Genomic DNA, 20,500 nt, shown 5'->3' on the forward strand with positions numbered 1-20,500 from the left:
AATTGAATCTCCCCTGCCAGGTGCCAGAAGGTACAAACAGACTGGCTGGATTAGGAAATTCACACCCTGAAAGTCAGTCAGAGCCTCTGCATTTTAAGATCTACTGGGGTGCCTGATATCCTCCCAAGGGAAATTATATAACCTTCATTTATTGGGGGTCATGAGAGAACAGGAAAGTAAAAAGATGAAATCAGAATATTTAATGCAGAAAACAGCATTGCTCCCTCATCATTCTGATATTCTGTGCTCAGGATGAATTCTGCTCTGATCTGCTCCCATGTGACAATGCAGTGCTGCACCTGCCTCAGCAAGGCTGTCCCATGGTAAAAGCAGGTGTGACAAAACCAGGATATAGCAAATATGTGTACCAGAGGCACTTTACCTTGGGGCTGAACAAAGCAGATCTGATAAAAGTAAAATTAATTGCAATGTTATCTGTATCCTTAGTTATGATACATCAGCACCAGGCTGCAGTCAGTCAGGACAGGAAAATGAAATCTCAGTGTGCTGCCTGCAAAAATATATTGTTGCCCAAATGACAGAAAAATGTATGCCATTTTAAATATATTAAAAATAAAATAAAATAAAGAGGTATTGTCACTACCACACTCCCAAGATTCCAAGATAAACGAAGCCCAGACAGTTTCTGAGAGATTTGGAAACTTTTGTGTCCTTATCTTAGTCAGCATCCCCACTTTTTCAAGATTCTCAGAGAGGTACCAAATTCTGGTGTGATTTAGAGCTGAGCAACCTCAGAGTCAAAGCAGAGGTATAATGGTTTATCCCTGCTTTAACTCACAGGAGCAGGACTTGTTTGTATACTTTACTTAGGTCCCGGGACCATTGGTAGGATCAATCTGAGAAAAAGTGTCTTGCAAAATGACATGGATATGGCTTCACTGGACTGTTAAACACAGAGTTAAACCAGGAGCTGTTGTCTCTGATGAGAAGGTTCTGCCTGAGGGAGATGTTAATGCCTGCTGGAAAGAACGGGTCAATACCCAACCTTGGTAATAAATTAATAGTGTTTTATTCCAAGTGATTTAGTATCTCTCCTAAATGCGCTTTGTGATTGGATTAACTGCATTGTCCCGATTTAATTTTTAAGAGATTCCAAAATACACCAAAGAGAGAGAAGCAGGGGCATATAAAAACCTACTTATCACTCCAAGATCCAGTCCATTCTACTTCACCCCAGGGATTCCTAAGCCTCACTAGTTTCTCTGGTCGTCCTCGGTAAAACACCTAAAAGATCCACAACAAACAGAGCCTGAGCACTTCCATTATCCCAATAATCAGAGGGCAATTGCTTTTCAGATAGGATGAAACATGATTTGTACTTGAGTGATGCAGTTCATTACAATTTTCAATAGTTAAAAGACACCTAGATGCCTTCCACCCTTATTTTACATTATCCTGTGCTACCAAGTGAGCCACTAGCTGCAACACTCACCATTTCATATAATGACAGCAACCTGCAAGGAAAATCATCAGCTACAAACCAGTAGAATATTTACATCCTCAAGAGCAGGAGACATTGCACAACACAGCAAGGTTGGAAGGAGCTACCTGGCATGGACATCTGTGTGATGATTCCAGAGGAGCAAGAATACCTGGGACTCACTCTGAAGATGAGACTCACAGCAGAGTTCATCAAAGAGGCTTTTAATCTTTTTTTTTTTTTAATATTTTTAAACTTTTTTATTTAGCTCTGGCTGGGAAAGTGCTTGCCCCCACCTCACATAACATAAACACATGGGGAATTGTTACCTCCTCTCCTGCTCCTCCTTTCTGTACCCTGAATTTTGGTAACAGCTTGGCCCACCTTCACACTTTGTTGGTACCATACAAGTGGCAGGCTTCCCAGTGTGCTCCACACCACTACCTGTACCCAGCTTCTGACCTGTGTACTACAGGTACCTCCTTTTTCTGTATAGGTGTGTATAATTTAGGAACATTCTTATGGCCAGTCACTGAAAGACATCAGAAAGTTGAAGGCACTGCAATGTGGCAGCCCCAAGCTGGTTTGCATGATAGTCCCAGAGAGGCTGGCTTACCTCCTCTGCTCCAGTGATAGAGTAAGCATGTCCTTTTACCAGCTTCAGACTTGTGATTGCTTCTATTTCAGCTGTAGCAGTGATCTGGAGCAATAAAAGTATGCACATTTATGATTATATATCGTGTATGAACTGAACTTTCATAATCAGATTAATATGGGGGAAGATATCCAAAGTGGTGTGCACAATGAATACCAATATTCTTGATGCAAAGTATATTAAATTGAGATCCACAGTAAAAGCTGCAGTTTAATGCCCTTTAATATGTGGTCCAAGCACAGAAGAAATTCAAGAATGTACAATGAAATCTAAATTTAAATCCAATTCCCAGCTCATGTGTCAGTTTACATGTTCACATGAACTCAGCTCTAGCCTGTCTTAGTCAAGGTCTAGTATACCAAAATTGGAACTCTAGTAATTTTATAAGCCACAATGCAAACAAATAATGAAACAGGATGTGAAAGGTGTGAAGTTTCCAAAACATGTTCCAACATCATCTGTAACTTGAGAGTGTTTGTATTACAGGTATCAGTAATCTTTAGGACTGAAAACCAAAGCCAGGAGCAGACTACAGGCTAAAACAAAGTGACTCAGTGAGTTTGCCTCTGGCAGTTGGGTGTCTGGAGCCAAAATCACACAAAATTTGAATGAGAAAAGATATTCAGAGAATGAAGTTCCAGAACACCAGTAGGTTGTTCACAGCTCTAAGTATTATCACATGCTGTTGTGTAAATAGGGAGACATGAGGGGCATTGAGCTATTTAGAACCTTGTCCAATTTTTTTATCAATGAAAATCTCACATTAATTCAGTTTTTTATCAGACCTTCCTACCTATATCTTACATTGGTCTGGGCTTTTGCTACAGTTTGGGCCAGAGCCCAGAGAGGAGGAACAAGGAGGGTAAAGCTTTGTCAGCCTCTTACATCGATGGAGCAGCCAAGCAGTGAGCCAGCTCTCAGGGCCTTCTGGATGATTTGGTACAGGTTTGAAGGAGCCCTGCACAGCTCATAGGATTCAGAGATGCCTCCAGTAAAATCCTCAAAGCCCTCCACAGTGGACCCTCCTGCCAGAGCTTCATAAGAGCCATTCAACCTGGGGGAGAAATTGTAAGAGCTATACAAGAGTCCATCTCCACCTGAAAGCACAAGGTACCACGGAAAGAAGGGTTTATCATGCAGCATCTCTGAGTTTGGTTGGTCATCAGTGTGACCTCGGGCAAGAAAATTCAAGCCCTTTGAAATACAGTTGACAACACCCTTTGTGGACTCAGAGGGAGCTGTGGCAGCAGCAGGGGCCCAGTGGTCTGGGCCAGCAGCAGGGGCACAGCTCCCGCCCAGCCCCACTCACTTGGCGTAGGCTTTCTCCAGCAGCGCGCTCCAGAACTCGCTGCCCTCCTCCGAGTGCACAAAGACCAGCTTCCCGCCCTTGGTGGGCAGCCTGTCGTCCACCACCACGTCCACCCACTCCCCATACTGCCAGAACTGAGGGAAAGAAGAAAATAAAGGATGATGGAGGCTGGTGTGCCCACAACACCTCCACTCGACCACCCTCCCACCCTTCCACCTGTCATCACCTCCCCCTGCATAAACCACTGTAGGGTTTGCTCCCAGGCTGAATTCCTCTCCTTTGCAATAGAGAACAACTCCTCCCAGCTGTGTGGATCATTCAGCAGGCCTCTTAGTGATATATTCAATTTTTCTGATAGGAAATATTAACAGCATTTTGTACATAGCATCAAAAACACTGTCTGAACTGAGTTTTCACAGTGGACAGCCAAGAAAGCCAGAATGGAGATAGGATACTCTGAACTATCTCAAGGCTTGAACTTTAAGGAAAAAAAAAATAAAAATGCCTGTAAAAAAGCCTGTAAGGAGAGGTCATCTAAAGGGGAAGAAATCAATAGTGCTAATCCCTTGTGAAAATACTAGGAAATGTGTGAAACACTGCTAGTGCCAAATTTTGGCCTCAAAGCTAGAAATGTTTACTCCAGGATTTGCTGCATTCCTGGAAGGAGAGATGATAATTCACACCATAACACTCAAAGGTGAGCTAGTGGAGGGTTAGGTATGTGTTCTAAAATTTCTGTCCTCACCAGAACAGCTCCTTTAACAGGGTGAATCAACCTGAGCCTAACCTCCAGGCAAATCAGGCTGGCTAAATCCCAACACTCTGGATCCAGAGGCAAAGAAATAAAGGCAAAGTAGGGAGCGAAAGGGAGGAAGGAGAAGGAACCACACCAGCCTAAATTCACTTTCAATAGCTGGCAGCATCAGAGCCTGGTTTGAGTTCATGCAGCCTGATGGTTTGGCTCAGTGTACAAAATCTTTATAACTCCCCAGAGCCCATCAGCTGTAAGACAGCAGAACCTCACCAGTGAGCAGGTGTTATTTAACAGTATTTAACTCTGTTCTTATTTTCTTCCTCTCACTCTGATCAGTTTCACATACACACTGTAACTGTTGATTATTTCATGTGTTGCAAAAAAAAAAAATACAGATACCTGGAAATGAAAGATTCCAGCATAGTCCTTCTGGAAACTCTGAGCCTTGGGGACAACACGGAACAGAATATCTGGGTTCAGAGTAAGAGATGCAATGGCAGCTAGGAGCCAGCAATCACCTAAAAACACACACGGTAAGGCAGAAAATTTCATTAATAACTCCATTAAACCACACTCTCATCTGGACTAAAATGCCAGCATGAAGAGCCAGACTCAGTCTTGGTTCAGCAATCCATTCTTGTTCTCTTATTTCTCTCTTTTGCCCATTTCCCACTCACCCAAACCACACAGGTATCCTGGGCCCTCTGAAGCTGACCATGGCAGTCATTTCAATGGCCCAGTTTGGGCTGTGATTCTGCAATGAAGCTGTGAAAACAGACTGCTTACCTAAGCTTGCTAATGTCCCCAGGAGATCAAGAGCACTGCCAGAAGGAGAAGGCATTAGAGGTGTGTGGGTTCCAAAGGGTGGATGGGCAGGACAGAGTTAATGACATGTGGAACCCTAAGTAGACTCCAGCCACCACATCTGGGGCAGACATCTGGCAGACATCAGACTCCAGCCATCACATCTGGGGCTTAGGAGATGTCCAGGAGAGGGGAAAAGCTCTGGGTTGATAGAAGGATGGTGGGACTTCTATTCCTATATTTTGGAGAAGGTTCAGTGGATAGCAGGAATATTTGTGGGCCTGTTCCTGCTCAGCCCTCTCTTTGAAGGTCTGAACTCTAAGTTAGAGCTATTCCCAGAGATTTGCCCAGCAGTCCAATGGCAGCTGAAGTCTCCTGGGACCTTTGTGAGGAGGTGAGTCCTTTCTTTGGCCCATTCCTTATTCTGGAAAGGCTGGGCTTGCCCAGCCCTCCCTGGAGGCTGTGTGCCTTGCAGCTGGAGCAGTTTGCTGGGTTGGTTGGCTGTTTATTATGGGCTGGAGGCTGGGTAAGCAGAGCCTCTGTCACACCAAAGGTGGTGCCCCTGGGAAACTCGTGGTGTTTGCACACTGCAAACAGCAAGAGGAACTCCTGTGATTCTGTTTTAATTCTGAGGTGTGCAGAAAGCCTAGCAAAACAAAACTGCTCTGAAGGTACCAACATTTTCCTGGTTTCCTGAGGATTATCTGTGCCAAGACACAGCTCCTTTGGTGGGTGCATATTCTGCAGAAGGAATTGGCATGGCAGCTCTTGCTTCAGAGGAAACAAGTGAATTGAGAAACCAAGGGAAGAGTTTAATCTGCAGCAACACTGAACATCCTAGAGCAGCAGTTAACTCTTTATGTTGACTTGGGATTTATGATTTAATGCCATGGTGAATACAGGTGTAAAAGGAGGATGAAGGGACTTGCCAGGTGCTCTCTGCTGCCCATACCCCATGGGGGGTACCCAGGTGGCTCCTGTGATTTTCTTTGAGAAAACCCTATAAAGGAGTGACCCTGGAGTGACCCAGGGACCACCTGAGTTGGCTGATCACACCATGGCTCCAAACCATGACATGCAACATAACACAGTTCTGCCTGTTGGGGCAGCTCAGGCCTTTCTCCAGAAAATCCATTTTTAGTTTTGAGGTGCTGCTTGAGCCTTCCCCCAGGATTCTCTGCCTTATCTTGGCTGCCACATTCATAAAAGAGCATTCAAGCTGGAAGGGGGCAGACAAATGGTTGGGTTGCCTGCTTCTCCCCCATGCACCTGCATTTTTTATGAGAAGAGGTTAAAAAAATCTGTCCTGCTCATCCTATACAAGTGAAGTTTCAAGAGGCAATGCAAGGCAGGTTAAATGCTACTTTGCAGAAAAGCTGTTTGAGGCAAGAGCTCTTAGTTGAAAGATAATATTTCCTTTGTAGAGAAGGAGATAAAATTAAAGGATTGTGAGATGTTTAAAGTGGAAATAGGGAAAAGTTGATGCTCTGCATATAGAAAAGAAAGTCCAGAAGCCTCAGACTATAGAACATCCATGAGAAAAAAACCTTCTCAGGGGGGATCAAGTTGCTGTCCTGGAAGTTTCCTCCCAGCCTTAGGTACTTATGTATAAAATAAGCAAAATTATCAGAGCACAAAGTGTGGGGGAAAAAAGGCTTTAAGAACATCCTCTCCTAAGGAAATGTAGATGCAGGGGAAAAATGAGGATGAGAACACTCAGATCTGCTTTGTAGCTATTTCTTTGAGGCTTTTCTTGGTACAGCATATGCCTTAAACTGTTATAATTTCTGTTTTCCTTGAAGAGGTAGAAATAATGGTAATAAACCTGGGGAATGGATTTTCAGAGGAGGAAGATGAAAAGCAGCATCAAGTCAGAACTGAAATCCTCATTTTTCTGATGCTCTGGCTGCCCCTGGCATGCTGTGAAGTGCAGAGGATTGTTTCTGAGAAGGTGGCAAGGTGGGTGTCCCTGGTGTTCCTGTGAGATCAGAGAAGGCTGCAGCTGTCACAGATTGGTGCTCTCCCAATGTGCAACATCTGGAATGGTTTCCCCTAAAATCCTGGATTTTAAAGCCAGTAAGCGAGAAACTACTCCAGGTTTTGCTGAGGATGGTGTATGTTGGATGAACAATCAGGCAGAAGATTTGGTGAAATTAGGGAGATTTCCTTAAATGTGTTGTTTCCTTCCCTATCAAAAAGCATTTTGCTCACTGTATGGGTTTAAAGTTTCAGCACTTTAGTTTATAAAAATATCTTTTTTTTTTTAAAAACAGCTGGCTCAATATCAGCCCTCCAAGGCTCAACCACTTATGGATACATATCCCTTTTTCTGTTCAGTCTCATATTTCATGAACAAAAGTTTCAGACAAGTGCCAATTACAGTGTTTGTAACTCAACTTGATTTCTGGATCTGAAGTCATTTGAAATGGTAGTAAAGTGAAATTTTGGTGGTTCTTTTTTTGTTGTTTTCTTTTTTAATTTAAGCAATCCTGATGTTGAGTTTATAGTGGAAAGGGGAAACATGAAGCCTAGCTGTGCTTATTTCCTGTGCATATACACATATACATATATATATATACACACACACGTGTGTGTGTGTGTGTGATCTTGGAGAATTACTTTGGGTTTTAGTGCACTTGGAATAGAATCCCTTGCTGCCCACAGGTGTCCTGAGCTGGCTGATGCTCTCAGGCAGCTCCTGGTTTACAGAGATAATTAAATTGCTGCAGTCAATAGTGAATCCTTGGTGACCCGGCAGCTCAGAGACTCCTCTGTATTGATGATGTTTACCCAAGCATGCTCCACTTGCAGAGGCCATAAAATAAATGAGAAATTTGATTCGTTTCAGTTGCTCCAGAGCTGTGCTCAGTTTCTGTTTAGCTACCATCAAAGTGTCTAGACACAGGGCATCCAAACTCTCTTTGACTTAGAGATGGTGAGTTTCAGCCAAAAGTCCAAGTGTTTGGCTTCAGGATGCAACTGAGCAGCACAGAAGCATTTCTGTCCTGTCTCTGCTCTGGCTTGTTGCTGTTTCAGCAGTGCCTGGTGTTCAGAAAGGATCCAAATCCAATGCTGTGGCTGCCTGGATTGCCAAGCAGCTCTGACTCTCAGCTTTGGTCTCTGCTGGAAGCCCTTGCTCAGAGCTTGTAGTACCTGGGGCATCACACCAGACAAAAAGGAAGCACTGACTCACTAGCTTATAATTTATGGCAGTGCAGGTTGCCTCTGCTTTGAGATTTCTAAAGATTTTCTGAGGTTTTCCATGGGAATTATTTTTGTTCTGCAGCTGTGTACAGGAAGGCAAAAAAGCATCCAGCAAAGGAACAGGTTTTCTTCTCCTTGGGGTCTCAGAGTTGTTACTAAATGTATTTTTTCTATCAATGGGATATATTTGCTAGAGCAGGATCTCCAACAGCCCTGAACCCATGGGATTGAATGTCAGAAGGGCCATGTATTAGTGTCTACAGCAAAATAAGTGAACAAACCCAATGTTTTTAAGTTCTCTCCTGCCTACAACCACTTCAAAGGTTCCCTCAACAGGTATCAGATCTATCTCAGAGCTGTCAGGCTTTGGTTTGTTCTCCAGATACCTCTAATCTCCCCAAATCTGCCTGTAGGACAAGGCATGCACAAAGCACTCGTGGGGTGGGCTGGTGTGAACTGGTGCATCTGCCTTGGCTTCAGGGAGCTCCTCCAGCTGCCAGCCTGGAGAGGCCTCTGGGCATTCAGAACAAAAGGCAGCTCATGAATATGAATAGTGTGGATCTGGAAAGCTAATATTAAACTGAGGGGGTTTCAGTACAGTTTATATTATTTAAATTAAATTTATGCCACTTACTTCTTAAGAACTTCTGCAAACAGTCCTCGGGTTAACTTACTCAGATAGCAGCAAGAAAACTTCTTAAGTCACCTTTAATAACTAAGACTATGTGACTACATTTCAAGTTGTTACTAGGCTATCAAAAAGATATGATTCAAAGAACATTTAAAACATTCCAAGACTTTCAAGTCCCCATCAAACTTCCCAAGCTGATATTCATCTAAGCTTATGTTGTTGTCAAAGAAATAAGTTTAATGGAGAGAGACCAGCTCTGGGTTTTCTTGCTCCTTTTGTTCACATAAACCCAGACCTGTAGTGCTATATTTAAAAGAAAAGAAACATATCAGAGAATATTACTAAAATTAGGTTCTATTTTCCTAAAGCACATTTTACCCAGTCACATACATGGCTTATGTAAATATGTAATCAGGGTCTGTTTCAAATAGAAGTGTTTCACATGAGGGTTTTAGTAACAAGGACTTTGATATTCAAAGTATTGGATCAAATATCAAGAAAGCTTAGTATGCCTCAGAGATGTAAAGCAAATACCTGAAGGCTAGAAGGGAAGTCCCATGCCTGCAGTTTATTTTTGTGAAGGGTCAGTGTGCATAGAAGCAGTTGTAAGCAGCCTTGCAGAAATGAATTGGACTATCTTTCTTTTTTTTTTTTTGGTTTTTTTTTGTTGTTGTTGTTGTTTTTTTGGTTTTTTTTGTTTTGTGTGTGTGTGTGTGTGTGTGTGTGTGGGAGAGACAGTGAGAGAGAAAGAGAAAATCAAGCTCCTAATAATAGCAGAATCAGATCTTGGGGGTTTTCTTCCAGGTTTGGGATCATTTTCAGGACCAGCCTTTGGGTTGTTGCCCACTAAAAGCTGCCTTGGGAAAACCCAGAGCAAGACACCATCCCCAGATTCACAAGTGCTTTTGGGGTCCAGTTCTGTTGTTACCACTGTGTGATGGATTCTGCACTGATCTCTCTAGAGAAAGCCCATTTAGCACAAGGGACTGGGGCCTCACAGAAATATTCAGCTGGTGACAGAACCAGAAAAGGGCTCAGGGTATTTGTATTCAGTTTCTAGGCTAAACACAAATAATGCACTGGCATCTTCTAGATTAAGAACAGATAATATTTTTCAGTCCTATAGCTTGTAAACTGTCTGGGAAAATGAGGTTTTATTTTAGGTGTATGTTCTTAAATTTTTTTATGCCATTATAGAAACTTTCCAAATAGGACATGACAAGAAATGTCACTTTTACTCCTTATATGAGCCATTCTCCTGAAATACACTAAGTGATTTCCCCATACTCTGTTCCAGCATCCAGCAAATAAATATCCTGGAGCAAGTGTGTGATTGGGCATCTTATTTTTAGCATTTGGAGTACAAGCCCAGGGATTTGGAGTACACACCAGGGAATTTTTAGCAATTGCTTTAATAGTGCTGTGTTTACAAGAGCAGCACTGGTGTTATTTATCGCCAACGACTTGCAGAAATTGTTTCAACCTCATTTGCACAATGGATGTGCTGGAAGAGCAGTGAGGTCAGGAGTGCTGCAGTTAGCAGCACAGGAGGGAGAAAGGCTGATTTCTCTGTGTCTAATCTATCAAATTCTCATTACAGGAGTTTCAGCCTTCTCTGTGCAGTCGAGGGTTTGCTGCTGCTGTGCTCTGCAGCTGGATCTTACCAGAGAGGCAGAGAGGGAAGGCAGCTGCTGCTGCAGCTCCTCCCAGGGGGAATGAAGTCCTTACAGCTCCCTTCTGGCCACTTGCACAGCAGCACTGTTTAGCCAGAGGCAAGCACTGCAGAAAAATGGGTAAGGAAGGGTTTTTGTGCTCATGTCTGAGAGATATTTCCTCTGCATCAGGCCCTGGTTCAGGGAGCTCAGCAGCACTGCTTTTTTTGTCTGTGTTCTGGTTCCTGGTTGCTCCTGCCCCTGCTCACAGCTCTACATGGATGCTGTTCAAGCAGAAAGGAGGGTTCTGCATGAAGGGCTTGGAACAATTTGTTTGTTGTGGATGGTATTACAGAGTTTACATTCTCTGTGCATTTCTTTCTGATTAAATCCTTGTTCCTAACTCATGCTTTGACCATTCTGCTCGGTGGCACATCACAGACCCAGTCCCTCTACTAAACCAGTTCCTGCTCTGTTCCTTGGTTGTTGTGTATTTGTTTTGTGTGACACTGAGGCAGGAATTTGCTCTGCCTCCCAAACAGAAGAATCTAAGGACTAGGCTACAGCAGAAAACTTCCCTGGTGTCCCACTCTCTTGCCTCAGGGAAGTGATCCCATGATTAAGTTGGCATCCACCTCTGCCTTAAGAGGTCAAAAGCCAACCAGTCTTCTGTTCCACATAATTACTTCCTTCCTCCAGGAGACAGTTTGGTGTCTTCCAACTTTGCCATAGCTCTTACAAGCCCACACATAGCCTGTCTCAGGCAGCAGTGCTGGTATGTGAGTCCTCTTCTTGGGTGTCTGTCCCTCCATGCTATGGGACATAGCCAACAAAATGGTCCATGTATCAGGAGTTTTTAAATGAAGTTTCTTTTTTTTTTTTTTTTTCCCCAAACAAAATTCAGAAGCAGTGTACGTACCCAGCTCTCCTTGGCAGACATCTGTTCGGGTGGCTCCTCCAACTATAAACTGAGGGTTGGCACATAACTCCTGGAAAGACACAATTTCAAAGTTTGCATCTTCCTTTCTGGTCTGAAAAGTTCCCATTTTCTTTTTCCTTGTTTCAATATTCAAAAACTATTAAACACTTTGAACACTTCTTTAAAATTATATCCTTTCTCCTCTGTCTGATGAACACAGTCCCAGGACAAAATCTCTTTATTAAATTGAGGGCTGCATGTATTTTTATTGAGGCAAATACTGATGCCCTTTAATACTAGGCACTGTCAGTGATACTACCCAGAATTTTTCTGCTGTGGTGACAGAGGTGAAAATTACATCTTATTTCACCTTGCTGAGATTTTGGTTCAGGCAGCACAGATGGGTTTGTGGCTGTGGCTGCTGCCTGTGCCAACAATGTGGAGGATGTTCTTCCACCCTGATCCTGCTTCCTGGGAGGCCAAAATGTTTTTATTAGCACCACCCCTTCTTTCCTCCTGGCCCTTTGGGGCCAGCCAAGTGAATTATGGCAATGACTGTCACTCCTATCCCACTCTCAGCTCTCCAACAACTCATGGCCTATATTAGGAAATCATTATTGTCTCTCTAGAGACAAAAGCCTTTTCTGTTTTTCTGAGAACTTTCCATGAGCTGCTGGATGGCAGCAAGGAGCAGTTTATAGGAAGCCTAACTTGGCAAGCAGGGCTGGGGACAGTTTAGGCAGTGGCTGGCTCTCCTTGAGAGCTGCAGTTGTCAGCTCTGAGTATCCCATGGAGAGACAATCCAGCACTTCTTGGACATGATGAAGAGCCAGTTTGTGGATCTCCCCTCTGACAGGAATCATCTCAGCTACATCCTTTTGCTTCTGACCAGTGGAGAGGGGTCCAGCAGTAGGTTACCCACCACACAGAAGGTGGTTTTGTGTGATTTTTCCTCTTCTCCCTGCAAAGTGCTGCACCTGATGTCATCAGCTGCATATGACTTATTACTCACCCAGACACCTGTCCTTCCTGAGCCACTCCCAAGTGCCACATGCACCTTTCACACAGCTGATTTTCCCCTCAGGGGTCCCAGGGCTGGTTTCTGGCAGGCAGGGCTGAGACATTTAACCCTGTTGGATCTCAGCCCTCAGTTATTCTTTAGCCTGCTGTGTTTGTGGCTGTGTCTCTGCCTGCAGCAGGCTCAACATTGTTCCTGTATGGGAAACCCAAATCTAATTCAATGAGTTTTCTAAGGCTGATCTTCTACAAGGATGGGCAAAGCCAAGAAATACATCCATGGTATTTGTTGAGGTAACATCCAGGTGCCAGAGTGAGGTGCTGATGGATAAATGGGGTTGCCAGGGTTATTAAACCTGGAGTTACTAAACCTGCAAGTTTCTGTTTCTCACAGGTGAAAAAATAATAAAGCCTCGAAATTTTCTGCTTTTCTCATTCTCCTTTCCTCCACCAGATGGAGGTAAGTAATCTGAGGGGAGAGGAATCCTTTTATTTATATATATATATATATATATGTATATATATATATTTCTTGATGTTCTAAAATGACAAATGAGAAGTAAGTGGGGACAGAAATAAATGCCTGAAAAATGAGAGAGCAGAAAAATCTCTGAAGTCTTGATTTTGTACCTTTAAAAAAAAAACATCATCCAGTCTTTGCTGATGAAAATTACTTTCTTAGAATCAGAGGCCATTTCTAGGATACACTTATTTAGGTAATAACATTTCCAGTCAGTTGCTATTTAACAGTTGCAGGCAGCTTGAAGTGAGGCAGAGAATTTTATTCAGGTATTAGCCTGATTTGCTGAGGGGCACAGTGGCAAGACCTCGGTGTGGGTGCTGTTACAAATGATAGCCCATGGCTCCTGGGTCTGCCTGCATATCTGTGGGGCTTTTGCATCCATCTCTGGATTTCCCCCTGGACTTGTAGCTCTCTGAAGCTGGGATGGATAAGGGAGACAGCAGGTTGCCATGAAGCAGTTATAGGATTCTCCTTTATAATGGGCTTAGAAGATGATTCCTGCCCCCTTTCCAACTTCACTTCTGCCTTGGAAGTAAAGCAAGATCGAATTCAGAAAAAAGGCATATAGGAGCAGTGGATATTCAGTGATTTAAGCTGGCTGTTCAGCTGGGCTTTGGTTAGATTAGAGCCCAGTGAAATCCACTGGTATTTCAGCACAGAGCACTCTTACCGTGGGGCGTTTCCAGACTATCCCCTGCGTTTTGTAGGAATACGGTCCCAGGTCCCGGTAGCCCAGAGCAGAAGGACAGGCTGGGAACTCTTCATCCTTGAACAGTGTCCCAGCCTGCAGGCACTGCTGCTTCAGGGCTTCATAGTCCTGCTTCAGGTACTTGATGGCATTGCTGTTGGATCCGAGCCCGTCCGCCGCTGCTCGCTGCTGGCACAGCCTCGCCGTGACCCTGGACATGCTGCCCACCCTCCCAGCCTGTGCTGCAGCTCTGCCTTTGCCTCTGGGGCTGACAGAGGAGGCAATATGGGCAGGCAGCAGGCTCGGGTGGAGCCAAGGGCTGCCCCAAGTGCTCCAGCAGCCCTGGAGGGAGAGGCACCAGGAGAGCAAATAGAACTGGGGAGACGGGCGGGGAGCCACAGCCAGCTGGGATTATGGGCACTGCCTGCTGCTGCTCCCATGCTATTTGCTTGTTTTGTTGGCCCTTTTTAAAGCACTCTTTTAGCAAGAAGCCAGGGAGAACTTTTTGCAGGCACACCTGTTAACAGATGGAAAGAGACTGTGTGCATTCCGTGTGCTGAAACTCAGGTTTATCTAGGTGAAGATGATTCAATACCCCTTTCCTCCATCTGAAATTTGACTTTATGATGTTGGAGGGTTGTGCAGCCACAAAACCTGGAGCTGGATATCTATTGCTACAGTTTAGATGGAGATGCCATGGAGTTTTAAAGCTAGGGAAAATTGAACCCACTCCTGGCTTAAACGATGAGTTTTCTTTAAAAGACCCATCTCTCTGGTGCTCACAAAGCAGTATGAATTTATAATTTAATTTATTAGCAACAAGAGATGTGAAGTTGACAAAGCTAGAGCTGGCCACTTGCAGAAGGCAAGGATACAACACAAAAGCCAAAAAGAGGAAATAGTTTCACCAGATAGGAGGGAAGCTGGTAAGCTCTCCAGTGTCACCTTGGGCAAAAGTCACTAAAATGTCCCCATCTTAAAAACAGGGTTTAATCTCAGCTACTGAGAGATTACCCATCATATTTACAGTCTTCTGCTGGTGTTTCCTGCATGTAAAATATTTACAGGCAGAAAACAAAGAAAGCCTTGGGTGCAAAAGGCTTTATAGACCTTAGGAAATAGTGGTTCCTATTCTTGTAGGAGAAAAACTCCATTTCTACCTTAGCAATCCCATTTTGTACTGACACAGGGGTCCACACCTCCCTGGCAAGGTGGCTGCCTCTGTAGGTTTAGGAACTGAAGGAGGAGATATTTTCCATGGAGCACAGCTGCTCTCTGCTGTCATCCTGTGTCATGGCTGGGATTCCCCAGCAGAGCCACCCGTGTCCAGCTGAGAGCTGGGTAAACAGTAACTCTGTTTGCCAAGGAGGACGTTTGATGACTGCCTCTAGGTAAATTTAGACAGAAGGTGTGGGGAAGGGAAGGGAGAATTTTTAAGGAATGAAACCTGGTGAGATAAGGAGTCCAAAGAGAGGCTAGCCAGGTTGCTTGTCTGCAAATATTTGAAGAGAGTGAATGCAAAGGAGGAAATAAAATGGCTTGGTCACTTCCAGACAGTGAAGGCTGGGCTGAGGGAATCAATATACCAGTTACCCCAAAATTAAACTAATTCTGTTGAAATTGAGTAAAGGAAAAGGGGGGCCAACATTTTGTCCCTGTTGCATTTCAGCACTTTCAGGCATGTCTGTGTACTGAACCAGAGTGAGGAGTGGAATAACAAAAGGTTGAGGGGAGGGTTTTTTCTTTCCAGGGTGGATTTGTTTTCCTGTCAAATAGAGCCACTCAGGGGTACCAACTTTCTTTGCTCATGAGGCAGAATACTGCTTTCTTCCCCCACCCTGCATCAGTGCCTTGTGCTGAAATTTCCTTTCTTCTTGTGGGAAATGGGAGGAATGCTCCCAACTTTGCTGTGATTGCTGTAAGCTGCAAATTTGCCAACGTTGTTCATGGAAAAGCAGGGTGCTCTAGCAACTGGAAAAGGTCATTCTGAACAATTGGAATATGTTGTTTTCCAGTTTTTCAGACATACACTTGATATGCTGTGTGCTCTGTAACTCCAGTTGCCACTAGATGTGAGCAGGCATAGCAGGGTGAACCCTTGTGCATCACCAGAGTGTAACACGGAAAGGAGACAGTAGGTAGGAGCACCTCCCCTGTGGAGAAAGGCTGAGAGAACTGGGGATTTTCAGTCTGGAGAATAAAAGGCTCCAGGAAGACCCTAGAATACCTTCCAGGTCCTGAAGGAGCTGGAGAGGGAATTTTTATGGGGTCTGTAGTGATAAGGCAAATGGGAATGTATCTTCAGACTGACAAAGGGGAGGTTTAGATGAAACATAAATAGAAATTCTTCACTGGGAGGATGGTGACACTCTGGAACAGGTTTCCCAGAGAGGTTGTGAATATCTTACCCCTGGAAGTGTTCAAGGCCAGGTTGGATAAACCTTTGGGCATCCCATTCTAGTGAAAGGTGTCCCTGCCCATGGTAGGGGGGCTGGAACAAGGTTATTTAGGGTATCTTCCAACACAAACCATTCTATAAATCTATAATGCAATCAGATTTTAATAATTAATTTCAGTTTTCACATTTGGAAAGAGGCTGAGGACAATCCTTTTCTCTGGGGTAGGCTTGGACCAGGTGGCCACCAGTGTGTCCAGCACAGCTATTTGGTTCTAGTGATATGTCACAACACTTCAAATCCATTTTCCAAACTTGATTAGCAGCAGCATGATTTATGAATTATTTTGTGAAGAATGTGATACACAAGCACCATCTAGAGGATATAAAGGAGATGATGAGGACTATTGTTGACTACAGCAACATTTGTATTATAGGAGGAAAAAAGTTTTAATGTTCTTCATGACACAAAAACTGCTGCTGAAGTGGCATTAACCCCTAGGGTTAATAGTTACAACAATTATTCTGAGTTTTGTTGCTTCTGGGATTTGCATAATTTTGCCTGGCTCTACTTGCTTTCCTCTCCCTCTCCTCCTTTCTTGATGATACCAAGAGGATGAGGGGAGTAAGGAAGAACCAATTAAACCAGAAAAATGCTTCACCTGCGTTTCAAAGAAGGGACTGAAAATCCCATGCAGTCAGAACTGCAGTTCTGTTTATGGGGAAATCTTTAGAAGAAAATAACTGCCAATTACCCAGCAGTTTCAGACACATTTCTGATATAGTGCCCTAGAGAGAAATGAGGGCTCTCCTGTAGTGCAGCACTTGGCTAATGAGGATGAAATCTGCTTTGCTGTACTGCAGACCTTGCAGCATGAAAACAGATCAGTTTCATTCTGAGAGCTTGCTTTCTCATATTCTAGATGTATGGGTTGCTACCCACCCTATTTCTGTAAAAATGGAGTGACTATCAACAGGAAGACCTTTGGGAGCTATGAATGTTCCTAAATGTTTGTCTCCAAGATTGCTGTTTTAGAGGTTGCAATGTTTTATCTGAGTGTTTGGGGAGGAAAGGGATGCTACAAGCTGCAGCCTGGCACGTTCCCTGTTGGGAAACACATCTGAAATTAGCTCTGATCTTGCTTGGTTGTTTTATAAAAGCCATAAAACTGTTGGTGCCTGAGGAGGAGGAAGATGATATCCTGCAGAGGTAATGCCTACACCCCACAACATGAGTTGGGCTGATCCAGAGTGCAGGTGTGCAGGGGGATTGAAAAGAAGTCAGATTTCTTTTTCCTTCTGAAATTGTCTGGTTTTAGGGAGACACAAGTGGGTAAGTATTTGTAGAACCTCTTCTTTCACTCAAGAGCATTACACTGGTCTCATGGTCAAGTGGAAATTGCCTCTTTCTTTAAAGAAAATGGGAATGTTGTGTGAGTATGTAGAAAATGAAGAAACTGGCTCATGGAGTCAAAAGAACTTCATTCTCTCAGAGTGTGGATTCCCATCCACATCTACTGCCGGGCTGGGAGTGAAAGTAGTTGATTTGTGGACTTACCTGGCTGCAGAGCACTTTGTGTGGCAGGTGCTGTTCAGATAGCTGCTGGGACGGTGTCCTAGGTTACAATGTAAAGATGTGCCCAAAGGTATGTATTCTATCACCATCTGCTGAAACCAGGTGATTCTTATCTCTGTGGGAGATATCCTCTGCTAATGGGCCAGCTGTTAAAACCAGATGGGGCAATGTTCTTTATCTTTGCCACAGCCCATCCTTCCTCCAGGGAGATATCTTCTGGTAATGGGCCATTGGGTCCCACTGTGTGACTGATAAAATTACAGCATCCCACTTGCAGATGCTCTGCCCAGGGGGAGGAGCCAAGCCTTTCCTACCTAGATAAAAACTGAGATTTGGACCACCAGAGCAGCCCTTACCCACTGGTTTCCAGAAGACAAGAGCTACCAAACCTTTCTACAGGATCACTACTACAAGACCACCTCATCTGGACTGCTACCACCACCCTAACCAGCAGGGTGTCAGGTTGTATTCTGACTCTGTCTGTGGTTTTTATTTTGTACTATTGCATGTATTTTATTTTTCCCTTTTTTTTCCTATTCATTTGTATTTGTGACTTGGAATCTTTCACTGGTTTTTATTTCAAATCGTTACAGACAGCCAACTTCCCAGATAATAAGATAAATTCTGGATTGCACCAGTATATTCTGGTCCTGTCATTAAACCACACTTGGGACCAGACTAACAAGCCTGGGTGGCAAATATACATCTTCCCTGCATTGCCCAGGTACTTCTCCCACTGCTAATTGAATTCTTGATGGTTCCATTTCTTTTTGGCTTTTTTCCCTTCTGTTCCTCTCCTCTTCCATTTGGCTCAGTCTCAACCCTCATTGCACCACAGAGACTCTAAGAAAACTGTGGTAACTCTGACTGAGCAGAGCAGCCATATAAGAGTCCTGCACACACTTGCTCTTGATCACTGTCCAGCAGAGGCTGGCAGCTGCCAGCAGATTACAGTGGCCTGTGAGTATCATAAGAGATAGCTAAGAAAAGCAAAGTAATTATATGACAAATTTTCAACCCAGCTGAAACTTCTGTAGCTGCTGGAAAATAGCTGGAGCAGAGGAGTTCACAAACCAAAAAAATGTTTTTGTGGACCAGTGAAAACCATTGCTTTGAACTGACTGGTTCCCTTTACCCCTGACTCTTGTAAAACCAGAGAAGTCTGACCTGTGGCAGCTGTACAGATTCAAACCACTGCATGGAGCCAAAGAAACATTTTTGAGCAGCTCTACAGCTCCCAGATCCATCAGGATGCTGTTGTCTCCTGGTCCAGGAGATGGCCTTGCCATCTGTGAGAACTCAGCAGTGATTAAGAAATCCAAACAGCTGAGCAAAACCATCCTGCAGTGCCACTCTGTGTCCTGCTCAAGCTTCAGCACAGCCATGCTGGAGACCTTGGCTAAAGGCACACCCTCAACTGAGAGCACACAGCTTACAGCACATAACATTACTGGATCTGCTTCCAGCTCATGTGTGACTGATTTCCCACGTGCTGCTAAAAATGTCATTATCCCCTTCGTAAGGAGAGCCCTTCGGACCCATAGGGGACAGGAGGCATCTTCAAAGCACAGTGAAGTTGGAATGTGCCTTGCCAGGTTTGGGCAACCAGGTGGTATCAGGGCTGTTTTCTTATGTGGCCATGATCTACAGACAGGTGTTGCTCAGACCATTTGTATCTAACTTCAAAAAGGCCTTGGGGGCCTCCTCTGCTACACTGAGGACTGAATGGGCAATGCTTAGCTCTTTTTCCTGTTTAATGGCAATGGCTTCCCATGAACTGTGCAAGCAGGACCTGTGCTGAGCTTAGGAAGAGAAATGATAAATGATGAAAGTGCAAAACCCGCAGGCAAACAGGCAGTGGAACACAATGTTTTGGAGCACCATGTACCAGCAATGAAGGGAAACTTCCCACCACATCTCAGTAAACTACTTCGAGTAATTTAAGGTTCTTTAAGCATTTTTCAAGCAATAATGTCCATTTTAGTCAGATATGATGGCTCCAAACCCCTGTTTCATTCATCCAGGACTTGGAAAACTGTGTGCAAGAAGAGGTGTCTGTCCTTCTAGGGCAGCTGGGCAGCCACTGAGAGCAGTGGGTGCAGCACAAAGGGCTCACAGCCTCTGTGTACTGCCCAAGGAACACTGCCTGGCACCAGCACGGCCTGAGTCAGGATGAAAATATGAAACAAATGGTTTGAATACTCCCTCGGAGGGTTGCCGTTCTACGGGGGTGCCAGCAGCAGCATTTCAGCCATTCTTGGCAGCAGCTCACTGCCAGAACGGAGATGCTGTCTCCCCCCACACCACGCGTGTGTGTGTTTTGGGGAAACTCGAGGAAAATTTACTGTTTGTGATTTGGGCTGTGCAGGGAGGGCAGGCGGGTCCATGGCAAAGCACTGGGCGACCACCAGCAAACCAAGTTGCAAACGATCTCTGTTACTTGCAATGTTTAAAGTTGTAACAAGGTGACAACACGGGGGACAGATGTACCACAGCGCGATTTGAGACCTGTTAGGGTTTCCTTTATTTTCTTTTTTTAAAAATTAATTATATATTTTATTTTTTGGTGGTGAGGCTTTTTGTTGTTTTTCTGGGGAGGGTTTTTTTTGGGGGGGGGTGGGGTTGTTGGTTCTTGTTTTGTTTTGGATTTTTTGTTTGTTTGGGTCGGATGAGGATTTTTTGTTGTCGATGATGTTTTTTGGGTTGTTTTTTTCGTCTACACTTAGATAATTGATATGGATAGTTCTGGTTTTTACACGGAAAATACCAACTATTTTGAATCGGTGCGTAGGGGAGCCGGGGATGGCGCAGGTACAAAGCACGGGGGCAGCGAGAAGAGAGAAGAGCAGGAGGGGAAATTTCTCCATCCCGGTTGCCGGGACAGGGCGACTCGAGCCCAGCCGGGGGTGCGGCGGGGCTGAGGGATGGGATG

At 44.3% G+C, this 20,500-nt stretch overlaps 1 protein-coding gene across 1 annotated transcript in view; it reads right to left on the reverse strand.

The window, feature by feature from the left end:
• Positions 1 to 13,816, reverse strand: part of CAPN8 (calpain 8) — a gene marked incomplete at its 5' end in the record, with an annotated part of 31,564 nt that extends 17,748 nt beyond the window's left edge. The window contains 7 exons of the mRNA XM_079297786.1: positions 1,160 to 1,245; positions 2,058 to 2,141; positions 2,982 to 3,150; positions 3,406 to 3,539; positions 4,559 to 4,677; positions 11,370 to 11,439; positions 13,580 to 13,816. Of these exons, the coding sequence (XP_079153912.1) occupies positions 1,160 to 1,245; positions 2,058 to 2,141; positions 2,982 to 3,150; positions 3,406 to 3,539; positions 4,559 to 4,677; positions 11,370 to 11,439; positions 13,580 to 13,816 (899 nt within the window). The remainder of the gene's footprint in view (positions 1 to 1,159; positions 1,246 to 2,057; positions 2,142 to 2,981; positions 3,151 to 3,405; positions 3,540 to 4,558; positions 4,678 to 11,369; positions 11,440 to 13,579) is intronic.
• Between the last annotated feature and the right edge of the window lie 6,684 nt (positions 13,817 to 20,500).

This window comes from Erithacus rubecula (genome assembly GCF_903797595.1).
Source record: "Erithacus rubecula genome assembly, chromosome: 2".
NCBI lineage: Eukaryota > Metazoa > Chordata > Aves > Passeriformes > Muscicapidae > Erithacus > Erithacus rubecula.